Below are 25,133 nucleotides of genomic sequence, written 5' to 3' on the forward strand. Positions count from 1 at the left end.
AGTTATAACTTCATTAAACACCAAATTCTTTTATAATTCAGTTGTTTGACATTTCGTCAAACACTTTGCAAGCAAGCTCTGATAACACTGAAATAAACTTTGTTGGCTCTCAAACAATCTATGCTGAAGAATTGATTTCTTTTTTTTTTTTGTTCTTGAGGGTTTGCAATTTTGATACAAGAATATAGCAGTAAACTAGAAGATTTTGCAATAATAATTTTAACTTGAATCTTTAGATATTACATAGGGAATACATAGCTGAAAAATTCTAGATTTTAATATCAACTTAGATATTGAGTATGTTCACAAAATACCAACAACCCAATTGATAAAACATCCCCTATTATCTAAATCAACAATACCCAGAAAAATTAGAAGTTACAATCCATGAACTTACTTTTAAGATCTGCCTTCAAACCCTCTGAAATGAAGAATAGCAGCAACAATGAATTCTTCGACCAACAAAATGCAACTGCAGATTTGGAAAATGTTGCTCCCAAAGTGCAGATAGAAAATAGCACCCAACAACAAATATAAATTGGTGCTCAATCAACTCCAAATTAACTAGCACACAATTTGATATAACAATTTCAGTGAATCCCTTCACAAATTCCAGAACAACCTCCAGCAGCAAGAAAAATTAAACTTCTCCTTAGCAATAGTTAATACAATAAGAGAAATGACAAATCATATACCTCTGCACAATTTGCGAAGCAATCTCAGAATTGAATCTACCATACTTCAATTGTAGATCCAAACACTTATATTAAAGCAAGGGCACAAAAATCAGAACTTCAGAAGTGTCACAAAGACAACAAAGAAAGATAAGCTAATCAAATAATTGGATGTTTTTCTCATCAAATGTCATGTTTATAATCTCCAAATGGCATCAGTTTCCCCAAAGAATTCCACTTAAGAAGCTTTCTCCACACAATATTAAAATATAATAAAGTGTCATTAATATAATTTATTAATTGCTTTTGGCTCCAAAAATGACCTTCTCCACCATAACTTAATATTCTAACATGCAAGACCATTGTTTCTTGTTCCCACATTTTAAAACTTTTCGTCCCAATTCCAACGAGCTATGATACTGAGGTGACCGACCAACAACACTAACAAAAATAGCAACCTCAGCGTATTTAGATGAATAATAATAATGATTCAGTCATCTTGCGAAAACAACTGAAGAAGCATCATAATCAAAATCTAACAACTAAAGAAGCATTATAATCCGTTTTTGGAGAAAAACACCCAAAAAGGTGAATCTTTGAGAGCCAAAAACACATGTTTTTGGGCTAGAAATTGCCACTTTGAGGTGCTTGATCAAAATGCCTCATATTATGAAGTAAAATGCACTTTTCGGTTGCAGTTGCATGTTCAAAACATATGTACTGGCTTGAAAAATTGCCACTTTGAATTTTAATGCACTACAAGCCATAAATATGGGGTTTTAGAAGCCATTTGCATGTTTAAATAATATGCAAATGGGTCTATAATTACCACTCTTTCCTAAACGCATTTTTAGAAGTGAAAAACATGTTTAAAACTACATGTTATTGCATGAATAATCACCATATATAATCTTGAAGTGAAAAACAGGGTTTTTCAATGCATATACATGTTCTTTTAGCATTTAAAACATGTGTAATGAGGTCAAAATTCGCCACTTCTAGTTTTGGCTCATAGAAATGGGTTTTCTTTTACCAAAAACATATGCAATAGGGTCAAAAAAACACCACTTTTGGTTTACTTAAATGAAAATTCGCTGAAAACATGTATTTACATATTATAATAACATGTAAATTGATCTCAAAAGTCCACTTAAGTGGCAATTTAAAAATGCATAAGTAATAGGTTTGAAAAACTCTACTCAAATGCATTAAAACATTAAAGTGAACTTATATGTTCAACATGTGTAAATGGATTCAAAATCTCCACTTATATTGATTTAATAAGTTGTACATATGCAAAAGCATATTAAAAATCCATTATACACATTAAAATGTGTTATTGCATTTAAAAAGTACACTTTAATGATGCTGGGACTTATAATTTATTGGAAGTGGGTTTCCATATAGTGATTTGCATGTTGATATGTGTAATGAATAATAAAAATCTCGCTCGAATGCATTTAAGATGTCTTATGTTATTAAATTTAATATTTACCTATAGTTTTCAATAAGGTAACATGAAAAATAGACTAATTTCATAAAACATTAAAAACTATGGTCAAATCAACTCTTAATGAGTTGAAAATTGAAAATGGACCACATAATCCACTTTAAATATTAAATAAAATTTTATACCATGCTTTTACCAATAAAAAACCCACTTTTATGAGGTTTTTTAATCAAGATATGCATTTGTTCTTAAAAACCCCACTTTTTCCTTTATAACTTGAGCTAGACAAGTCCAATTTCTACCTAAGTTAGCTCAAAATGAGTGGAATTCCAAGAGCTATTCACCTAAGCCAAAAACAAGATTAAAAACAATTTAAAACACAAAGAAAAAAAAAGAAAGGACGCGAAAGTTTATCATAAATTGAGTATTTGCAGTCAAAGAAGAAAAACTCTTACTAGCAAATAATTTGGGATTTAAGTCAACAGAAACTTTCAAAAATAATACAGACATAGGATCACATAGAGTACAATTCAGGGATAATGAATTGTTCCATGACACCTTATTGGCACATTAAAACAAAGAGGATACGCCTACGAATCCATAAGAAAATTGTGTGGGGTTGCCCCAATTTTGTGAAGCCAAAATTGAGGACAACAAAGTTATAAACAATAAAAGAGAGATTTTTGCTCATTTTTTTCACCATCAAGGTTGAAGGTTTTCCCAAGGTAATTGTTGTGTTTCCTTGTTTAATTTGTCATTCTATTAATCTGATCAAAAATTTCAAGCATAAGCATTATGGGATACTATTTATTCAATTAGTGTAGTATTTTGATGTAAACACATTATAATGCAGGATCACCACATGCTAGAGTTGAGTTCTGTGAAAAAGTATGAATAAGCATTATGGGATACTATTTATTCAATCAGTGCAGTATTTTGATGTAAACACATTATAATGCAGGATCACCATATGCTGGAGTTGAGTTCTGTGAAAAAGTATGTTGTGTGTCAATAATCCGCAGGTAAATTGTATATGAAATTTGTTTAACTTGATTTCCCCCTTTATATCATCGTTCATATGATGTTGCAAAAATTTGAAACTCTGAAAGTTTGTTATCATAGTGATGAAATGTATGATTATTTTTCATCTACATGTGGATGAAGCTCTTTAGATGTTTTGCTAGATATAATCAATTATTCCATATGACATCAAAATCTAGCACAAGTTGATTTGGTCACTATATATTATTGGCTTTTCCTTTGTTTTATCACTTGAGAGTGACATTGAAGAAGACTAGGTTGATGCAAAGTGAAAATATCTCTGGTGGATCTTGTAATCTTATAGCTAACTATTTATTACATGTGAAATTCTCAACAAAAACAGAATTATGTAGGTCTCCTAGATTTTTCTTCCAAATGTGCATTTTTTTTTAATGCGTTGTTATGCTAAGTGTTATCATCTTGAATCTTATTTGAATTTTTTTATTTTTTATTAGGACTATCTTTATAAGAATATATGTATAAGGCATTTTCATTCTTTAGTATCCAATTTACGAACATATGAATTTTAGAATACATTATAGCATAAAATAGTAGCATTTAAGAAAGAATTTTTTGAATCATATCATTATATTTGAGAAATATTGAGGTTGAAAAATATAGCATATGTAATATCCCAATTGGAAAACATTAGGATATAGCCAATTTGTTAACAATGCGCTAGCTGAAATGATTCTCAATTTTTGACGATGCATAGCATTCTTCTATTCAAGCCCCTTTTTGCATTGGCCTTATTTCACCTATCTAGAATTGATTTAAGAAAGCTACAAATCGGTCTTCTCTTTTTATAAATTTCCTAAATGTTGTTCTTCGTCATCTCCCATATTTCTATTAGACACCAGAAACTGTGAAGATCTTTAAAAAATTAAATTTGGGAGGGTTTTGGTAATATCATTCAAATTTGGTGGAATTGTTGAGTTGCAGTGTACTACTAGACTTCTTTTAGTTGTTCGACCTCTTATCATTACCACTGGTGCTAGATAAAAAACCTAATAAGTCTATAGGCTTCCTTCTTTTATTCATATTAGTTCCATCAGTTTACAAGATTTTGAGGGACCTTGTATAGACCCATGGATCTATTTTCTTCTTCTTTTGCATCCCTTCCAACTCTTGACAACTCATCCACTTTTACGTCTATTTATTCTCTTATTCCTTACTTCTACTTAAGCTTCGTGTCATTTGCAATCTTGCGAGATTTTTCTAAACTTCTACCAATTCTCTTCTTCCTATTGACCTCCAATTCATACAACCTATCTTACTTCCTTGTTTCACTTTTTGCAAACTCGAGATGCTTATTCAGACTTCCATTCCTTTTCCATGTCTAGACTTATCCTCTTCCCCATCCTCGCACTCCCCATTCTTGATTTTTGGTCAAGTTTCTTAGCTTTTTGAAATTGCAAAGTTCACTTAAATCTCAATTCCCATGTTATTTCCTATATTCCTTCCATTTCCCTTTTCTGTCTATGCCTAGTCAAAGTTCCAAACGTTGAGATGACATGTTGCCCTGCATTTTGTCACCACAAAATGTAGGTAACAATATGAAACTTTATCAAACTAGTTTCACATTTCTATGAGTTGAATTTGTTATTCAATTGGTTAATGTTGATCGATCGATCAACTCCAATTCACGCAACGAACTCTTTTAATGAAGGCTTTCGTCAAGTCTTTTTAGTTTTTTTGTTTGTCGAGCCTATACTTGATTTTTGAAGCCTTCAACATTTTTTTCTTCATTCTTGAGTGTGTGTTTTTTTTTTTTTTAGTCTTTTGGTTTTGCTAAAATCACTGCTTTCGATTTTCCCTTCGATTCGATATATCTTAGGGTTTAATCGGAGTTGGCAATCAAAAGATATGACCATTTTAGTACCCAAAAAGTGGACTCTTTGGGTGCAATTGCATTAATTAAAAATATCATGTTAGATTTTTAAGTTGACATTCACTTTTTGAAAAATATAACATAAATTCATTTTATGTTATGTTTCTAAGTTACTTTATCATTTTGATTTTTCACTTAAAGTAACTATAGTGCACTTTATGTTATATTTTTAAGTTGAGTTACTTTTTAATTTTTCACTTAAGTGACTATATCAACTATATAGTTTGATTTAATTTTTTATTTTTATACCAAATGCTCTAGCAAATATTACTTTTAAAATGATATTTGCACATTATATTTTTAATATGATAGTGTAAATGTTATTTATGGCCCATTTAAGTAATATTATATCAAAAAATAAATTGCCATGTGCTTATTTAAGTCACTTAAGTTATGCATCTCATTCTCTAGACCCAATTGCATATTTTTAAAATATGTAAATGCATCTAGAGAGTGAGCTTTTGAACTAGAGGCATGAAAATACCTCTTTTTCAAAATATGCAATGACCTCCCAAGAATGAGCTACACATAAAGCATATATTAATATATGCATATGCACTCCAAGAGTGCGTCCAACATCGGAAAGCACATATTGCATGTTTTAAAATATGCTTATGCATCTTGAGAACCCGATTTTGCTCAAGATGCATATTTTTAAAATGTGTATATGCACTCCAAGAGTGCGTTTTGACTTGGAAAGGCCAAATGCATATTTTTAAACATGTAATAGCACTCTAAAAGTGTGTTTGGACTTCTCATGCATGTAATTCCTTCTTAAACACCCGTTTTCTTCTAAGGGCCAAAAGCATCCATCCGTGTTCTTCCCAAGAACACGTTTTTGCATAGAAATCTCAGATTTCTCCATGAAATGTCTTCAAATCTTCTCCTCTAGGGATGTTTTTGCAAATCCAAGCTTTCCCATGCCAAAAATGTTGAATCACTTTGCAAAAAACATTATTATCCATGCCCTTTTGGACCCACTTTTTTGAAAAAACTTTCAGATTTGAAGGAGTTTTGGTCATGTTTTGGGGCCAAGGAGAGGTGTTTGGAGTTTTAATCCATATCTTTGTTATTGGAAAACACATTTTTATCTTTCAATGCCAAAGACGGCTCATGTAATGGTAGTTTGAAACCACGTTTTTGGTGAAAAATGTCCCATTATCTTGTATTGAATAAAAACGCTGGAATTTAGAGAGGTTTTAGGGCACGTTTTGGGCATTCTTATCCAAAAATGCCTCATTAGATGCTCATTTCAAAATCATCATTGCAAGGTTCAAGAGGTCCAAGTTTGTTAGAGAATTTTTCAACATTGGAGTTTCTTTCTCCTTCATTCTTGGCACACAATCATCAAGTGGACATTTTCCTTCTTGCTAATTAAATTCATGCTTATCTTGTTGATTTTATGCATATTTTGGCTTGATGCTTCACACTTGTTTATTTAGATGCTATGAAAATTATATTTTCCCTTTAAAAGTGATGAACTGTTTCACTTCCATATTTTTGGTTTTTTCCCAAACTCCAAATTCGAATTTGCATGTTGAAGTAGCTTGCTTGTTGACATGTTTGAGTCTTTTTCCAAAGGTGCATTTTTCTTTTGTGTTTTGCTTGTTTGCGTTTTGGTTTTTCTTTATTTTGAAGAAGTTGCAAGTTCTTTCCCAAGAACAAGAGCATCATTTCATTCAAACTCCATCATTCCATGTCATAATGCTTCACATGCAATTACATGTATTTCCATCCATCAACCGCACGTACATGTAATCTCATTCTCCATTTCCACTTTCACGCATCTCACTCTCCGCACCCAATCGCATGTCATGATTACATGGAATTCCTTTACATGTAATTGCATCTTGAGAACCCCTTTTTTACTAGAAGTCACTTCTAAAAGGTCAAAAAATGTCATCTGCATGCATTCTCATGTACTTGGACTTCACCTTTCCTCAGAGACATCTATAAGAGCTCACTTTGCCTCACTTTCTGAAGGCATATTGCATCCATTCCTTTCATATGCAATTACACTTCATGGGCAAATACATGTAATTTCGCTTTCTATGTCATAACGCATTTCATCTCATTTTTCACATGCAATTACATGTAAGATCATCTTTCATCCACATTTACATGTCATCTCACTTTTCGTTCCTCATTACATGTTGCATTTACATGTAATCCACTTTCCGTGCAATGACATCTTGAGAACGCGTTGACACATTTTCTCATGCATTCCACTTTCATGTCTCAAAGCATATTCCTCACTTTTCATTCTCACTACATGTTTTCTCTTTCTCCATCAACCTTTTTCCATCTTCTACATATGCATGGCGTCTCTTTTTGATATCATCTCATTGGATCCTTGAAGTGTCTGAACCATACTCCAAATCAACCTTTATAGCAATGTCCTGTGATGATGTGTTCACATTTTGGAATTTGTGTTGCAATGCAAGCACAAGAGATACCCTCACCATCAAAATCTAAAGGGAAAATGAAATCCCAATTTGATAAAGAGTTGGCTCATGCAACTCAATCTCGTGTCACGTCCATTCTAGACAGTGTGTCAGATACAAAGATCGAACATGTGGACATGATTGATTTCCTGTGAAGGGTAGAAACTCATGTTAGTAATGAAATGAAACGCATCAAAAGGAGTAATATCTACTTGGTGTCCGCGTTTCCCATGGCTTCCTTGGAACCAGAGTTTGTTCTTGGATGTGCATAACGTTTCAGTCCAAAGTCAAAGATGATCAAGGATGTTGATGGTAATGTTATTATAAGCCTTGACCCAGAGATTATTGAGAAGATTTTCAAAGTGCCATAGAGTGTAGTGTGCATGGATCTGACTAAAGAGTCATCTTTGGAGATATGGAATGAGAATAAGGGAAATTATCAGAAGTATGTAAATTTATATTGATTGGATTCCAAGAGAAACAACTTCTCAAGATGGCCAAAAACCATTCACAGATCTAATTTCAAGCCGGAATATAAAGACCTTATTATCCTTCTTAGCAAGATATGTGGTCTCAAAGATTCCAATGATTTTGAACCATGGATGTATAAGTTTATTTTCCAGATCATGGATAATAAGGAACATATCTTTTGGGCAGAACTAGTCAGCACTACATTTTGTTAGTAGTTGCTCAATGTAGGGACTTCAACACATTTCTACATGAATTCTTACCTTGTTTGTATTGCTGCTGCCATGGGATCTTTTTCTGAACTTTCAACCAAAGGAGATCGTCTTCAAATTCCAGCTTGGAAATATTATGATAAGATTACTCTGACTAATAGTAAGTACCATTACAAAAGAGTCCAGGATGCATTCTTTGGGCATTTTCAATGTTTGTTTGATAGGCAATTGTCCGTTAAAAGGGTATCTGATGAAGTATGGGAGAAGGTAAATCAGTATGGTTATATCTTTATTCAGTTTCTAACCTTTACTTACTTGATGGTTGGGTACTTGCAGAATATTGAATTTGTTGAGATCGAGATGAAGAAGAAATAGACTACTCCAAGTAGCCACTAATAAGAGGAAAATAAAGCATAATAGTTCCTAGAAGGAATTAAAGCAGAGAGCTAACCTCTTTGAATGACTTCACAAGATATTCTATAATTGCATACTCTTAAGGAAGTGAGGCACGGAATCAAGTATTCTCTGAAGGACATTGCATACTGTTAAGGAAAATCATATGCATATGTAAGGATGGATACACCTAGAGTGGGTATCCATAAGGCTTAGGATGAGGATGAACTCCCTCTTAGGAAGGATGGATATATCAAAATTGATTATCCATAAGGTCTTAAAGAGAAGCATCATGAGAAGATGGTGCTTAGTGGAGAGTTGTTCTATTAATTAGAGCCCGAGGAAGCATTCCCGCAAGAGCTAAGCATTTGATCACAACTTCTCCTTAAGTAGTTTTTAAATTAGGAATTAAGATCTTATAAGTAAATGACTTGCAAAGTTCTTATCATGGTTTTGGAGTACTAACATATGATGTAGGTTTATTTGTCAAGGAGTTAGTTGCCACTAACTCTGATAGCACAAAAATGATAATTAGAGGAAGGAATCCACCAAAGATTTCTAACATGTGTATGCATCATGTCTGCATCGTGTCTTCATGCATCAATGTGTATACTGTGTTTGCATGGTGTCTTCATACACTAATTATATATTTTGTATGCTCTATGGTTTCATATATCATAGCATATATCTTCTTAGTGAGTACCAAGTATCAGGGCCATTATTATGAGTGTCAAAATGTAAGGACATCCTTAAGGAGTATTGAGCATCATGAACATTCTTAGCAAGTGTTAAGATCAAGAACATTCTGTCAAGATTGGATCAAGAGCATTCTTAGTGAGTGTTGAGGGTAAGAGGTTATTCAAAAGAATGTTTTACTTCTTAAGGAAATAAGACAAAGACTACATCTTTTGATGGCTCACTTATCCAGAAAGAAAGCAATACCTACCAAAAGGAGAATCACAAGTGCTACAACAAATCAAGATAAGTTTTATTTGAATTATTTTATTTATATTTTTGAATAATATGATGAAATATCTTTCAAAAATGATAAGCTTATATCTGTGAATATGTCATAATCTCACATTGAAATTGTCATTTTAGGATTGTTAGATTGGATATTGAGGCACATATCACTAAAGATTTGCATTGCTTAAGGAAAAGCAATTTGAGGAAGGCTGGACTATCATGTTCCCATATTTATAAGTTTTAATAATAGAATATAGAATAATAAATTATAATATATTATATTATTATATTTTATAAACATAATAATAGAATTAGTAACATATAATATATATTGATCAATATAATAAATGAAAGATAAATGATAATTAGTTTGATAAAACTAATTATTATATATATAATAAATAATATTTATATTCAAAAATATATTAATTAAATATCAATTTAATAACAAAATATATATATAAACAATCAATAATAAATTGAACGTATGTTTTCATTATTGTCGATTAATCTATAAATTGAACAATATCATTGTTAAAAATAAAACTAATAATAACATATAAGAAATATTTAGTAACCTAGGCAAATGAAAACTAATAAACATTAATCAATGTGGAGAGTCGTGACGCAAGCCTAGTCACAACCCTTAAGAGGAGAATAAAATAGTCTTAACTTGCTCACAATAGGGGAGGTGAAAAAGATAGAAGGGATGGTCGTCATGCAGGAAGAATCGGAGAAGATTGAAGCATCGAGAAGAGGAATAAGCAGAGATCGTTTGAAGGGAAAGAAGACCAAAGGCCACTGGGAGTGTTGATGGCAATGACATTCAGATAGCGAGCAAAGAAAGGGAGATAGGGACATTACAGTGACTTCGTCCAAATCTCTAGCAGCGCCTTCATCACCTGACATACATCATAGCGGCCTTGATCAAGAGTCATCCAATTGGACAGTGAAGAATCTGGCCGAGAATTTTGAAGGTTGAAAGCCATCTGAGGAGGCTCTAAAACATAGACATCTTCCATCACCATCACACTGAGACCGCATGTTGACACTCTCCCAACCAAGAAGCGACAACATTAATATATGCCCAATAAAAATGAATAGAATTTCAGTAACAGGATGAAAATCAGAAGGAAAGATATATATATATATATATATATATATATATATATATATATATATATATATATATATATATATATATATATAAGGGACAAGGCAACAAGGATACAAATCATTAAGAATAGAAAGAAGCACATATACAACAGAGGTATTCCAGATTTCCTTTATCCGGTTTTCAAGTGGGAGATTTAGATGTTAGTAGCTTCTACGAGCATTGATATAAATACATAAGAAATATATGCAACCCTAATAGTGGACATTTTTCATTTTCATCAAAATCCAACATTGAGTATATCTGCATGTCATCAACACCCATGTCATAAGAAATACATGTAGTCAACAAAGAGGAAAGAAAGACATTCAAACATGACATATTCAGTGGAGGGCATTATCATAAGCGGGCCATAAACAATGACATGGCAATGATAGTACCAACATAGAACATATAATATTCAACTTGCATCCCTCTAGTTATTATTAGTATACCTATTTCATAGTACCACGATAAGGAGAAGTCGTTGGATTATATGTATATATTACTATTGTTTACAAACATAACCATATTTGGACAACATCCAGAATTATTTCTCTTACTACCACAACATAGAAAAGAAGAGAAGAAATATAAACATTGAATTCAACATTATACATTCAACAATGTCGAATCATATCAATATATAATGTCCCCTTTTTAGCATTCATAGCATGATGTTGTCGTTAGCCTATTTCCCCACGGTCTCGTAGGCTAACCAGGACATCAAAAGGGCTTAGAGGCCATTTGGCCTAGATAGTTTTAGTTGCAGGTCTTTCTGAGGGGTTTTGAGGCAACTTTGGGCATACTTACTATTTATAGTAAGTCATCTTGGGCATGGATGGACATCCAGTGGCAGCGGTATGTTGATGGTAATTGCTTAAAATCGGCAAGAAGACTTGTTTATCATTGATGAGATTTGTTTTGCATTGATAAAGCTATTTTATAAAGTTAAATTTAAATATTTAACTTTATTAATACATAGACTATAGTTTGTGGAAAATATTTAAATTAAAAGAGTTCCTTTTATTTTATGACACATTGGAGACATAAGTTACATAAAGGGAGTTACGTTTTATCCCACATTGAGAAAACGAAGGATGAAGCTCTTGTGAGAACACTATAAAAGAAATGGAAGAGCTTCTTTTAAGCATGGTTGGAAATATCAAAGAAATTGGAGAATTTTCTGGAGGTTATGTCTCAATAGTTTGAAGGACGAAATCCCTTCAAGTTGAAAATCTTGACACCATTGAAAGATATGGTCTTGAGATTCAACATGGTAGCAATCCGAAAAAGCAAAAACGAAAAACCAGTCCGAAAAAGCGAAACCGAAAAAGCAAGCAGAAAAGCGGAATCGAAAAAGTAAGCGGAAAAAGCGGAACTGAAAAAGCAGGCGGAAAAAGCGGAATCGAAAAAGCAAGCGGAAAAAGCAGAACTGAAAAAGCAGGCCGAAAAAGCAGTTCGAAAAAGTAAAGCAGAAGGGGCAGCATTGAAGGAAAATTATTACAGACATCTACAACCAGGTTCCCTTGTTAGTATTGTTTTTTTTAGGGTATTATAAGTTTCAGCTGTAAGTGTGCATTATACCAGCATTGTCATTTTGGTAATCCATGTAAATGCCAAAGTTCTGGCCATATTTCATGAGCATTGTATTAGAAATTTGATTGCAATCAAAAAGATAATAGTTGCTGGTGTCATTTAAGCAATTCAATCTCATTATTTATCAACTAGATAGTTTGCATACCAACTGTTTGCAAAAATGCCAGTTGGCTGTAGGTGTTCTTTTCTCATGCTTAGATCATAATATATGCATTGAATATTGTCAAAGTTAGGAGCACACTCATGTTAGGTCATTGTGTAGTTCATTGTAATCTTCTATCACTAGATTCTCATTGATGCAAATTGGAAAAAAGTCATTTAAAGCAAGCTGAAATACTATATCAGTCATATGTCTCTTGCATGTGAATTGTTTGACAAAATTGTTTGACCTTTCAATCAGCATCTTTGAGAGCAGATTTGAGGAGGGTTATTACAGTGGTATCAGAGCTTGCTTGCAAAGTGTTTGACGAAATGTCAAACAACTGAAGTATAAAGATTTTTGGTGTTTGAAGAAGTTATAACTTGTTGGGGTCATTACAGTGGTATCAGAGCTATAAGTCCTGCCATCCTGTGGAGGTCTTATAGGGAATTTGGATTAGCCAGAGAGAGAAAAATGTTTGACAAAATGAATGCCGGTCCAGATCAGGGAAAGGAAAGATTCTTACAATTATTAGACACCTTAGCACATGGACAGCGATCAACAGAGCAAAGAGCATAGGAACAGAGTCAGAGATTTGAGCTTATGATGTAGGTGATGGCTCGTCAAATGGGGTTGAATGCTAATGTGGTTGGAGGAAATAATCAGAATGGTAATAATCAGGATGGGGCACATAATGGAGGCGAACAAGTTGAGAACAATTTCGGTCATGCACCCCAGCAAACTAGGACAGTGAGTTCGAGGCCCATGGTTCCAACATTTCCTCCTAGAGCTCCAAAGCAGCCCATACCAGAGCCCCAGATCACTGACATACATGACCAGCTGAGGAGAGATTGGGAAGCCGGAGGTCCAGATTTTATAGCTGCAATTACCTTTAAGGAGTATATAGATGTGCGGATGAAGCATATGCCACGTGGACATGACAAGAACCAGAGCTATGAACTACGGAAGAAAGTAGGGAAACTTCAGTTACCATATTATGATGGCTCGGGGAAGTCTACAGCAAGAGCTTGGGTTCAAAAGCTTGACACATATTTTCAAATGAACCCTATGCCTGAGGAAGAAGCTATTAAGTATGCAGCAATTCACCTGGATGGGTTAGCACACAAGTGGTGGCATCATGGTATGGTCACTATGGGTCATGCACACATTAGTTCCTATGTGGAGTTTAAGGAGAGACTGATTGAACGTTTTGATAGGCCTAAGGATCGTACCTTCCCTATGACAGGTAGAAATTTGTATGAGGAGTTTAATAGACATGCTGATTCAATACAGGGAGACATTAGCACATCTTCAGGTAATGGTTTATTTGCATCATCTTCACAGGTAGAGGGGGTTACAGACGTTGTGCAGGTTGAGCTAGAAGGTGATATCACAGGCACACCAGATTGTGCGATTGACACAGATAGTGACTCCAGTACAGTTGGGCTAGATGAAGTTACAACAGTTGAGGATACTATCATGTTTGAGGATAGTACAGTTGATCAGAAAGTGAGCATTCAGGACTTTGCAGAAAATGAGTATCAAGCACAGTTGGATGCTTCTTCACATGAGATAGAGGAGAGACAGAAAAGAGTCACAACAGGTTCTTCTTGTGACGACTTACAACAGATCAAGGAAGATGCAGTGAAGAAGGAGGAGAAGGAGGTTGACTGGCTTTTTCATGAGCTGGAGGATACTCGAAATTCCTTGGTGTGTACTCAGTTGGCTCTCCAGGATTCTGAGAGACACGTTTACGAGCTTTGTCTTGAGGTGATTTTAGTTCGGGAGTTAGCGCGTATAGTAGGGACTCAGTTTTCTTTTATAGTGGAGTCACATGATGATGATATGAGTATGTCTAGCATTCACACTCCGGATTCAAACATTGTAGACAGGTGCGTGAAGTCAGTTGGTATTATTCACATTACTCAGGTGAGAAGTTTACTTGAATTGCCAGCTGGTTTCCGTTCATGGATTAGATGTTGGGATCCTTATCTTAGTACTTGGGATCGTTTTGACCAGAGATATCTATCATTCCTTGGTAGTAGTATCTATTGCACCATCATGGACTTGATTAGTAGTTTGCCAGGTGTAGTTCTCATCCATGTCAGCAACTTGTTTGATGCTGGATTTAGTTTTTACACACCTGTGTTGGGCATTGTTCATATATCCAGTCGACCATTCTTGTTGGAATGGGTTGATGATCTCTCAGATATGATAGAGTCTACAGAAGAGTCCCAGGATCTGAGTATTACAGATGATAGCTATTCCGAGGTTACTCCTTTGGACAGTGTACCAAGGATAGAGTATAGAAGTTCGACCAGTCAGCACAATCATGTGTCTAGTCAGCTGAGAGTTGGCGAGCGAGACATTTCTATCACTTGCGGGCATTTCGATGCTGCTCATCAGTTGTTAGCAATTTATGGATGGGGTTCTTCGACTAGTGATGAGCAAGGAGGCAATTATCTTTCCTTGACAGAGATCCACTCTTAATGGGAGGCTATCTGGATTCTGAGACAAAATTATATGCAGTTGGTAGCCGACAGAGATTATCTTATGGAGTGGGGGAGTACAGCATACGATGCATTATTGGCCAAGGAAGATGAGGTGAGTGAGCTTACTCAGCAGCTCGAGGTGACTTTTGAGATTCTTGAGAGTACACAGTTGGCTTTCGAGGAGTCACAGTTTCATTTGGCTAAGGTGACGATGGAGTTAGAGCGACTTTAGTCTTTACCAGATTCTGTACAATCACGGACTATGGTGTCTAGTGATCCGCGGATGTCCATGGTTGAGGTTGATAGAGGTAGTGGAGATGAGGATATATTTGTCCACGACACTACTATTGGCATATTTGGTCCATTTCCACTGGAGGCAGGTTCAACTGAGTTGGGCACTGCAGCTGAGCATTGTGATATGTTTGACTTGGAGGGCACAAAGACTAGTGATGTTGTTGTTGATTCTGCACTCTTGGCTATATCATCCTCTGACTTTGCTGATGATCAGTCACAGTTGGTCATATCACGTCTGCAAGATGAGTCTTTGACTGAGATTGGTTCTTTTTACCGGCATTATACTAAAGGATATGTTCATCGGTTTGCTTTTGATCCATGTGTTGAGGAGTTGATGGCAGACAGGTTTGGACTAGGCTCTCATTTTTGCTATCTACCGTGTAATGACTATTCACCATCAGCAGTGCATGGGTGTTATGGTTATGAGACAGTGGCCGGTAATCTGCAGAGTTGTGTTAACTGCAGCAGATGTACAGTGTGTGGATTCTCTGTATTCGGTGCAGTTTCATGTGGGAGTGGTCACTATTGTAGCAGAGTTGGAGTGTGCATTCCACATAACACGGTGGGTTGTGTGGATGGTGTTTATTATGTTGACAGTTTGGGTGATCTACTCTACTTGGGGTCTAATATTTTGAGAGTTTGTGCCTCATGGGTTCCTGACTGTGGCAGTAGTGGATTTGGAGTTCAGTTGCACCGTGATTCACGATTCATTTATGGATTCCTCTTGGTTAATTTTCACAAGTTGTTGCAGGAACCTATGTTGACTGACAGCACTATAGTTCATGACTACATTTGGGATCCAGGTGAATTGATTGGGTTGTTGTTCGACCATTGCTTGGGGACAAGCAATTTTGGGAAGGGCGGACTGTAATGTCCCCTTTTTAGCATTCATAGCATGATGTTGTCGTTAGCCTATTTCCCCACGGTCCCGTAGGCTAACCAGGACATCAAAAGTGCTTAGAGGCCATTTGGCCTAGATAGTTTTAGTTGCAGGTCTTTCTGAGGGGTTTTGAGGCAACTTTGGGCATACTTACTATTTATAGTAAGTCATCTTGGGCACGGGTGGACATCCAGTGGCAGCGGTATGTCGATGGTAATTGTTTAAAATCGGCAAGAAGACTTGTTTATCATTGATAAGATTTGTTTTGCATTGATAAAGCTATTTTATAAAGTTAAATTTAAATATTTAACTTTATTAATACATAGACTATAGTTTGTGGGAAATATTTAAATTAAAAGAGTCCCTTTTATTTTATAACACATTGGAAACATAAGTTACATAAAGGGAGTTATGTTTTATCCCACATTGAGAAAACGAAGGATGAAGCTCTTGTGAGAACACTATAAAAGAAATGGAAGAGCTTCTTTTAAGCATGGTTGGAAATATCAAAGAAATTGGAGAATTTTCTGGAGGTTATGTCTCAATAGTTTGAAGGATGAAATCCCTTCAAGCTGAAAATCTTGATGCCATTGAAAGATATGGTCTTGAGATTCAACAGGGTAGCAATTCGAAAAAGCAAAAACGAAAAAGCAGTCCGAAAAAGCGGAACCGAAAAAGCAGGCGGAAAAAGCGGAATCGAAAAAGCAAGCGGAAAAAGCGGAACTGAAAAAGCAGGCGGAAAAAGCGGAATCGAAAAAGCAAGCGGAAAAAGAGGAACCGAAAAAGCAAGCCGAAAAAGCAGTTCGAAAAAGTAAAGCAGAAGGGGCAGCATTGAAGGAAAATTATTATAGCCATCTACAACCAGGTTCCCTTGTTAGTATTGTTTTTTTTAGGGTATTATAAGTTTCAGCTGTAAGTGTGCATTATACCAGCATTGTCATTTTGGTAATCCATGTAAATGCCAAAGTCTTGGCCATATTTCATGAGCATTGTAATAGAAATTTGATTGCAATCAAAAAGATAATAGTTGCTGGTGTCATTTAAGCAATTCAATCTCATTATTTATCAGCTAGATAGTTTGCATACCAACTGTTTGCAAAAATGCCAGTTGGCTATAGGTGTTCTTTTCTCATGCTTAGATCATAATATATGCACTGAATATTGTCAAAATTAGGAGCACACTCATGTTAGGTCATTGTGTAGTTCATTGTAATCTTCTATCACTAGATTTTCATTGATGCAAATTGGAAAAAAGTCATTTAAAGCAAGCTGAAATACTATATCAGTCATGTCTCTTGCATGTGAATTGTTTGACAAAATTCTTTGAGCTTTCAATCAGCATCTTTGAGAGCAGATTTGAGGAGGGTTATTACAGTGGTATCAGAGCTTGCTTGCAAAGTGTTTGACAAAATGTCAAACAACTGAAGTATAAAGATTTTTGGTGTTTGAAGAAGTTATAACCTGTTGGGGTCATTACACAGTAATGAAGAATAAAACCTCTTTCGAGGGAATATCGAATGGGGTGGACAATTACATCTAAGGAATTAGCACAGACCATAAAATTGCACATAAGAAAATAAAAGGAAAAGTTTGATATATAGTTTTGAAGCATGCGACCTAGTCCGGAAATAAGGATAGCCACCTTACATGTCACCCAAGATGTCAAAACTTTCACACAGTAAAACCAATTAAAACATAATATTCAGCAGAGATTCCAACGAGCTCACAAAGAGAAGTACATAATATTCAGCAGAGATTCCAACGAGCTCACAAAGAGAAGTACATCGATTCAAATACATTTGGAAAGGAATCAAAGACACATATATATTTAGAAATTTAAAGTAACGAACTATACATAAATAGATAGGTATTATTCAATGGTTCAGATATAATAGTGTGATAATAGAACAACGCTGGTTTTGTCTACCAAGCATCATTGGAATCTAAATGTGACCACTACAAGTATAAACAAGAACAGATAAAACCACCATAATAGATTCACACCACTATTGTAATGTATTGCATGGATTGCAAACATTATTAGATTGAGGATATATCTATATCAAAATTGTTCTTGTCAATAAAATGTGCATATCACCGAGATAAATAATATTTACACAAAGATATCACTTTTATCTCCATTCTTGGTTTGTAACAAATACATGTATCACAAATAAATGTGTGAATAGAGAAAATTTTCTTAAAACTGAGAAATTGGGAAAAATCTTAGGCCATCCTGCTTAGGGACATTACAATATACCTTACCTAGGCATGCTACTAATAGGATCATTTTAATGGAATTAGCCAAACAACTTATGGAAGTTCAATTTGATCAGCATACTCTGCATAGACCAGCTTTTGGTATTTCTTCTGGAAAACCCTTAGTAATTGGTAATTATATGATCAATTATGTATACAAAGAAAAAGCCATGGAAGCAGAACTTCAATTGATCACATTGAAGAGATTCAAAGCTAGATTGACTTTGATTACAAAGAGATGAATTCTCAAATCAAGAGGGCCTTTACTCATGTTCATCGTATCGAAGATGTTTGAATTGATATGCAGTCAGAATTGGATCTCATGAAAATGGACTACTGTAGATTGACTTTGCAGCAGATCATTGATCTTAACATGCTCGAGATCCCGTCTGATTTCTAAATTGAAGATGATAGTAATATTCTTGATCGAAAATATCCTCAAGTTGGTTTTGATAAATGACGCCCTTTCCCTATTCATTGGCAGCAAAAGGAAGGTACATCTATCCTTGATAAATTTCAATCCATTTTGGCAAACACCAACAAGTGATTGAAAACTAAAGGCCTAAAAAGGGTTAATCCGAAATTGGGTTTGGATTGTGGAAGTTTTGGTCCTCTTGGAAGGAAGTCACAATTGGAAATCACAGGTAAAAATGGTGCTTCTTCTTCTAATGTAAAGAAACCTCTCAAATGCAAGTTGAAGGGTGGAAAGGGACTTCAATCATCTTAGATCACTGAACTAGTTCAAGATTCAGATGAAGAATCAGACAAAGAGCTTAACAAAGAAGATGAGGAGTAAGAAGAAGTCATGATCATATCTCCTCCGAGACTTGTAGAAACTCATGAATCATCTATGCAGGAGGTGCCTTTTTTGGGTAGGATTGATGATGATGTGGATTCATTCTCTACGGTCCTCTCCTATTCCATCATCGGAGTTGTATAAACTGAGTAATGCTCAACTACAATGGAGATACAATCAAGATCAATGCCAATGGTCTCCAATGTACCTGCTTCCAAAAATGAAATTTTTAGCTTGCCTGCATGGCTAAGAAGGATCACAATGAAGAGAAAGAAGGTAGTCGTACCCTAGATGATCTTCCAATTAGGAAAACTAAGTCCAAATCTTTGAAAGATAAGATTGTTTCAAGGATCTTAGTTGATTCAAACAAAACCAAGTTTGTATAGGTTGTTAAGCCACTGGTGGACAAACTTATTGAAGATCTTACCCATTCTGATTACAAGTTTACCAAGGTAGAGATCAGAAAGCAATTATGACTTAGTTGCTTATAAGATGCTCAAGATGCACTTGCCAATGTATCAAAGAGAAACCATGAATTATGGAAAAAGAAAAATCAGCTCTAGCAGGAGCTTGCTCGCTTAAATGAAGTTATTCAGCAACAATCTTCGCAAAATGTTTTTGTTGTGTCTCGAACATCCAGGGAAAGAAAGATAGTAGAAGTTGCTAAGTCTTGGATAGAAGAAGTCATTTCTGAAGGAGTTCAAGCTATTATAAATACGATTAAAGTTCTTAAGTGTATCAAAAACATGGATGAAATGGAACAAGATTTGATTTCTTCTTTGACTCAAGAAGCTGACACCTTGAAAGGGATTCTTAATGACTGGGATGAAATTGTGAAGTTTGATCTGGATGCCATGGTTACATGTGACATTCTCCCATCCTATGAAATGTTCTTCAGATATCAAGGACTTATGGGTTACAAAGAAGAAACACTGAGAAAATTGATAACAAAGTTGCAGGCAATCCTTGGAGATTGTCAGGCAATAGAAATAGGATTCTCATGTAACTTAGAGCAAATGGGATGTCAGATTCTTGATGAACACAATTTGATTACAGTTGAAAGGATGACTTCGAGATATATAATCAAGGTCAATGCCGATTTAAATTTTGAGGATTTTGGTTCTCACACAATGAACAAATTTGCCTTGTACAAATCTTTGGCAAAACACTTGCAACATTCTTTTGCGTTAAATTTTGAGGTTGTGAAATCAGCATATGCAGATGCAGTAAGAATAGAGGCAATATCAAAGACAATGGAGATTTATGATCTTCCTACAGTGCGTGATGTTATCATCAAATTTAAGGCACCAAAGAACAATATTTGTTTTTCTGTTTGTAGATCAAAGAGGATGCATTGCATGCAATTATGTAATTATGTCATGTCCCCTTTCTAAAAACATAACTTCTACCGGGGATTTGCCTATCATTGACTCTCATAGGCAAATGAGTTTGGAAAGAGAGTCATTCTGTTGACCGATGATTACATTCTTGCTCTCAGGAAGTTATTATCCAGTAAGTGGGGCCTACTTGGTTAATGTCGAATTGAGATTGTACTTTAACTTTATAAAGTTATTATTTAATTTTATAAAGTTAATTAATAATAAAATACATTATAATGAGTTATTATAATAAGTTGTTCTGGAAGTTTCCAGCAACTTCTCAAAAAGTGAATAAATAGAGGACAAGAGGCACCCATTTCGACAAGGGATTTTGTGGATTCTACTACTTATCATATTGAAGCAATTTGTGGTCTTCGGTCTGCAAATTTTCGATAGGTCTTTGGGAACGAAAACTCCCTTGGATCTGCATAACTGAGGAAGTGAGATATCTTCTGAAGGGTTGCTCATTGGAGATGGTATTCAGCCATTTCATGGTGGATGAATTAAAGAATCGTTTTCTTTCAAGGGTCTGAAACTAGCAAGAAAAGCGAGGCAATTTGTTACATCCAGAGGGACTCTATTAAATACAGGGTTTACAGCAGTTTTCAAGGATAATTTTCGCAGGCTGACCTCTCCCGAAGCCACGTTTTTCATAGATAACAATTTTGGAGCTTTTACAAGCATCAGCGAACACATTGTATCACGGGTGAAGAGTCTTGAAGATTATTTTAATAAAAATCGCGAGCCTGGAGTTGTTGCGAATTTTCGCACCAAGATTGGAGGGTCTGCTACGCAAGATTGAGCGCTTCATTGAGTGAACCGATGGCTATCTCAAATTTCCATTTGCGACCTAGTCAGAAAATCCATTATCTTCGACTGCGATTTCACACCTTGTTGGCGGCGGTAACTATATTAGTTTAGGTGCTCGGGCTTGGCTGGAATCTGTATTACGAAGGAAAAGAAGCAAGATTCAGATCAGGACGGGGGGAAATAAAACGGCCGCACGATTTGATTACACTGTTCCAAACTACATACGATCCGGGATATCAACTTCCTTGACGCCAGGCGGGTTTAGGAAATCAATACGGGTGCCATCCTGCGGATTGCAAACAATAACGATTCACATTAATCCAGCGGCCAAGACAGACGACAACCACAGTCGGGATCAATTTCGGCAGGTGACCCAAGGTATTTTTGCGGGTTTGGACATTCTCAACAGTAAGCTACGCATCACGTAATAAACTGTTAATCTCTGAGACTGAACTGGTCGATACGTGGTCTGATATCCATTGTTCTCTCCAGCAAATTTGGCATCTCATAATTGACCAAGTTCCATCACGACTCTTTTTAAAAATTTAGGAGGGAAAGGAAAGAAAGCAATAGTTTGGTACATTGACCATCTCAAATTACATGTACTGTGAATTGCATGTGTAGTTACATGTAATCCAATAATTTCTCTTCTAGCCAGACTCGGTCAAAGTTAGTTGAGTTGCTCCCAGTTTTTCCTCCAATCTTTTTCTCAGCTCCTGTGCCTATATAAATGAGTGTTCTCTTATTGTAAAATTCATCATTTATTGTATGCAAGAGAGCTCTGGAAAAATTGTGCATGCATAACTTTGATTGTGTAGCACCTTTTTGAAAGAAAGTGAATACAAAGAATCAATTGAGACTTAACTTTGATTGAGTGATATTGTTACTTGTGCAAGTTAGAAGCTTTGACTGTGATTTGCATTTGTTGTCTTTGATTCACATGTTTTGTATTCTTGATAACCGAGTATAAAGAGTTAGAAAGCAACCGGATCCGAAGCTTTGACTGGGAGCAGTTGTAGAGGTATATAGACTAGAAGCTTTGTTTGTAGCTTAAATCACTTTCTTTATTCAAAAAATAATTAGGATATCTTTATTTCTGGAAGTCTTTGTGCCCAAATAGTAAAGCTTGTGAATTACGATCGGACATAGAGCCAAATCGGTACACTTTCAGCTAGCCTTTAAGTTAGTGTTGATTTATCGGTATCACCATTTTCAGATTTTAGATAGAAGTGTTGTTAGAGATTTCACGTTGCCCATTACTCGCTCCACGGATAAGTGGATTCTTTCCTGAAAGTTAAGAGGAAAGAATATTGGTAACACCCTTTTACAAAATCTTTCAATTCCTTGCTTACCTTGAGTTGATCCAAGGAATGGTGAAAAGGGGAAGCCTTGCCTTTAAGGTAGGAGAGACTTTGTCTCACACACTGTGGCTAGTCATCCTATTTTGTGACTGAATTTTACCCAAAAATGTCAGTTGCAAAATATCCATCCAACATGGCAAATTCAAACTTGCCAAATCACCACTCAAGCAGCATGTGTATATGAAACATCGATTCATCAAATTTAGCAATGAATATATTGAAGCAGCAATATTCAAACCAATAGAATCAAAATTGAAAACAAATACTTTGTCTTATTCAGTATATAATCATCTTCAGCAATTATAATAGATTGAATTGATGGCAAACAGTCATAGACAATTTCAAAAGGAATGTTGAGCGAATAAATATACATTGGAGATGCAAAATTGAATCACCTCATTGGTAAATGATTAAGAAGCAGCCCATATACTGCATGAAGAGTGTATATGAAATAATCTTCCCAACTTGAAGAGAAGCCCGCACATGAGGAGGAACACAGGTCAGCGATATAAAAAGTCTCAACATAAAGACAAGGGATCAAGATGGGAAAATACAGAGGTTTCGTCAGTCCTACAGTCCATCTAAGATGCACATTATAATTATATATCCAATGATAAGAATGTTAGAAGGTGCAGTTAATTAAACGGCAGATTGGTTTGGAAGAAGGCCTGTCAATGTTATAAATGAAACCTACAGATGTATTTAAACAAAGTGTGTATTGCATTAGAAATCAGCAGACTAACAAGAGTCAAAGAGTATCGAATGATTATTGCAAAGTATATTATGGCGATCACAAAGTTCGTGAGTTTCCATGATAATTGTATGCAATCATTTGAATGGAGAAAGATACATATGCCAGTGTTGAATTCTTCAAGTCAACATCTCATATTTTAATCAAATGCATCGAGCCATCAAAAAGCAATCAAGAAGAAGAAAACAAATATGGAGTGTGAATAATTCAGAAGCAACGATTCACATCCAAGCAAGAGGCACGGTTGTTTAATAGAAGATCCGATGTTTGAAAAGCTCAGAAATATATTAGACAATGTTACGATGGTTCCAGTATGGAGGAATTCATGACATCAATATAACAGTGGTCTTGTAGAAGGCATCTAATGTGTCATATAGAAGACATCTGTCGTGTCATGTTATACAAGGGATGTCATTCAAAGTTTACCAGATATACCTCATATTTAAAAGAATATGAATCTGTGTCACTATGCGATTAAGACTAGTTTATGAGGGACATATACAAGGAACAACTTTAAATGAAAAATTATTTTATAAGGTTTGATCAGAAGATTACATTTATTAGCAAAGTTAAAAAGATTTGACTTTCCACTTTAAAAGGTGTGACTCTTAGGAGATGAAGATATAAATAAGAAATAGGATTTAAAGAATAAAAAAAAAGAGGGGCATAGAGAAAAGAGTATGTCAAGTGAAGAAAAGATATAATATATATAAGGAATATTAAGGTGTGTGGAGAAGATGAAAAGAATATGAGGGAAGGATAAAGAGTAAGATGTATAAATATATTAGCGTTTTAAATTAAGAAGTGTGAGATTGGAAGATCTTTCATATATAGAGAAGAGTTTTAATTATGGAAATGTAATACTTGTATCAGAATTCTGAAGTTTGAATGTTTATACATTGCAGAATAATAAGAATGGTTATATGAGTTAGAATTAAAGGAAGAAAGGTATTCAGATTTGTGGAACAAACTAGATTTCGTCATCAGTTGAGAAAGAAACATCATCAAGGCGAAAAACAGTTTGTGTGTAGTGGGTTAGTGCTTACAAAGACAAGCAGTGGGGCTTGGCGCTTTCAATAGGTTGGTGCCTGCAAAGTGTGGAAGTTGGAGCTTCAAGTGAGTCAGTGGTCATAAAATTAGGGGTTGGAGCCTCTAGTAGGTTGGACCCTACAAAATACTATAAAAGAGAAAATTTTATATAAAGCAATTATTTTGCTGTGGTTTTCTCTCGTATTGGGTTTCCACATAAATCATGTGTTATTGTGTTCATGTGCATTATTATTGATCTCAGTGTTTAAAGTTATTAAAACAATTGTGTGGATAAAAGTTTTAAATTGGCAAAGTTGTTATTATACTGGTTCTCCCCCCCCTCCCAGTATAATCGTGTGCTCTACAATAGGTATCAGAGTTGGTTCCTTCTGTAAAGCCTAATAGCTTGAAGGTAGATCTATTGAGCACACATGGCCAAAAGGAAAGGAAATACAAAGAAGACTATTAAAAATCCACCAATTACTAAAGATGAAGTGATCAATAATCAAATCTTTGATAAGGGAGTTGACTCTATATACAGTAATGCAAGTGATAATATGGAAGTGAATATATGTGATGAGGTGGGCCTTAGAATACGCACGAAAATAGACAATGATGATGTAATAAATCAAGATGATATCGTGAATGATGG

At 35.0% G+C, this 25,133-nt stretch overlaps 1 protein-coding gene across 1 annotated transcript in view; it reads left to right on the forward strand.

The window, feature by feature from the left end:
* Positions 1–25,133, forward strand: part of LOC149580544 (uridine kinase-like protein 4) — a 390,089-nt gene that overhangs the window by 253,347 nt on the left and 111,609 nt on the right. Inside the window, exon 12 of the mRNA XM_089791783.1 lies at positions 3,086–3,146. Coding sequence (XP_089647909.1) covers positions 3,086–3,146 — 61 coding nt within the window. The remainder of the gene's footprint in view (positions 1–3,085; positions 3,147–25,133) is intronic.

The sequence above is a fragment of the Cupressus sempervirens genome, chromosome 1 (genome assembly GCF_028749045.1).
Source record: "Cupressus sempervirens isolate cs-2001-9-10 chromosome 1, ASM2874904v1, whole genome shotgun sequence".
NCBI lineage: Eukaryota > Viridiplantae > Streptophyta > Pinopsida > Cupressales > Cupressaceae > Cupressus > Cupressus sempervirens.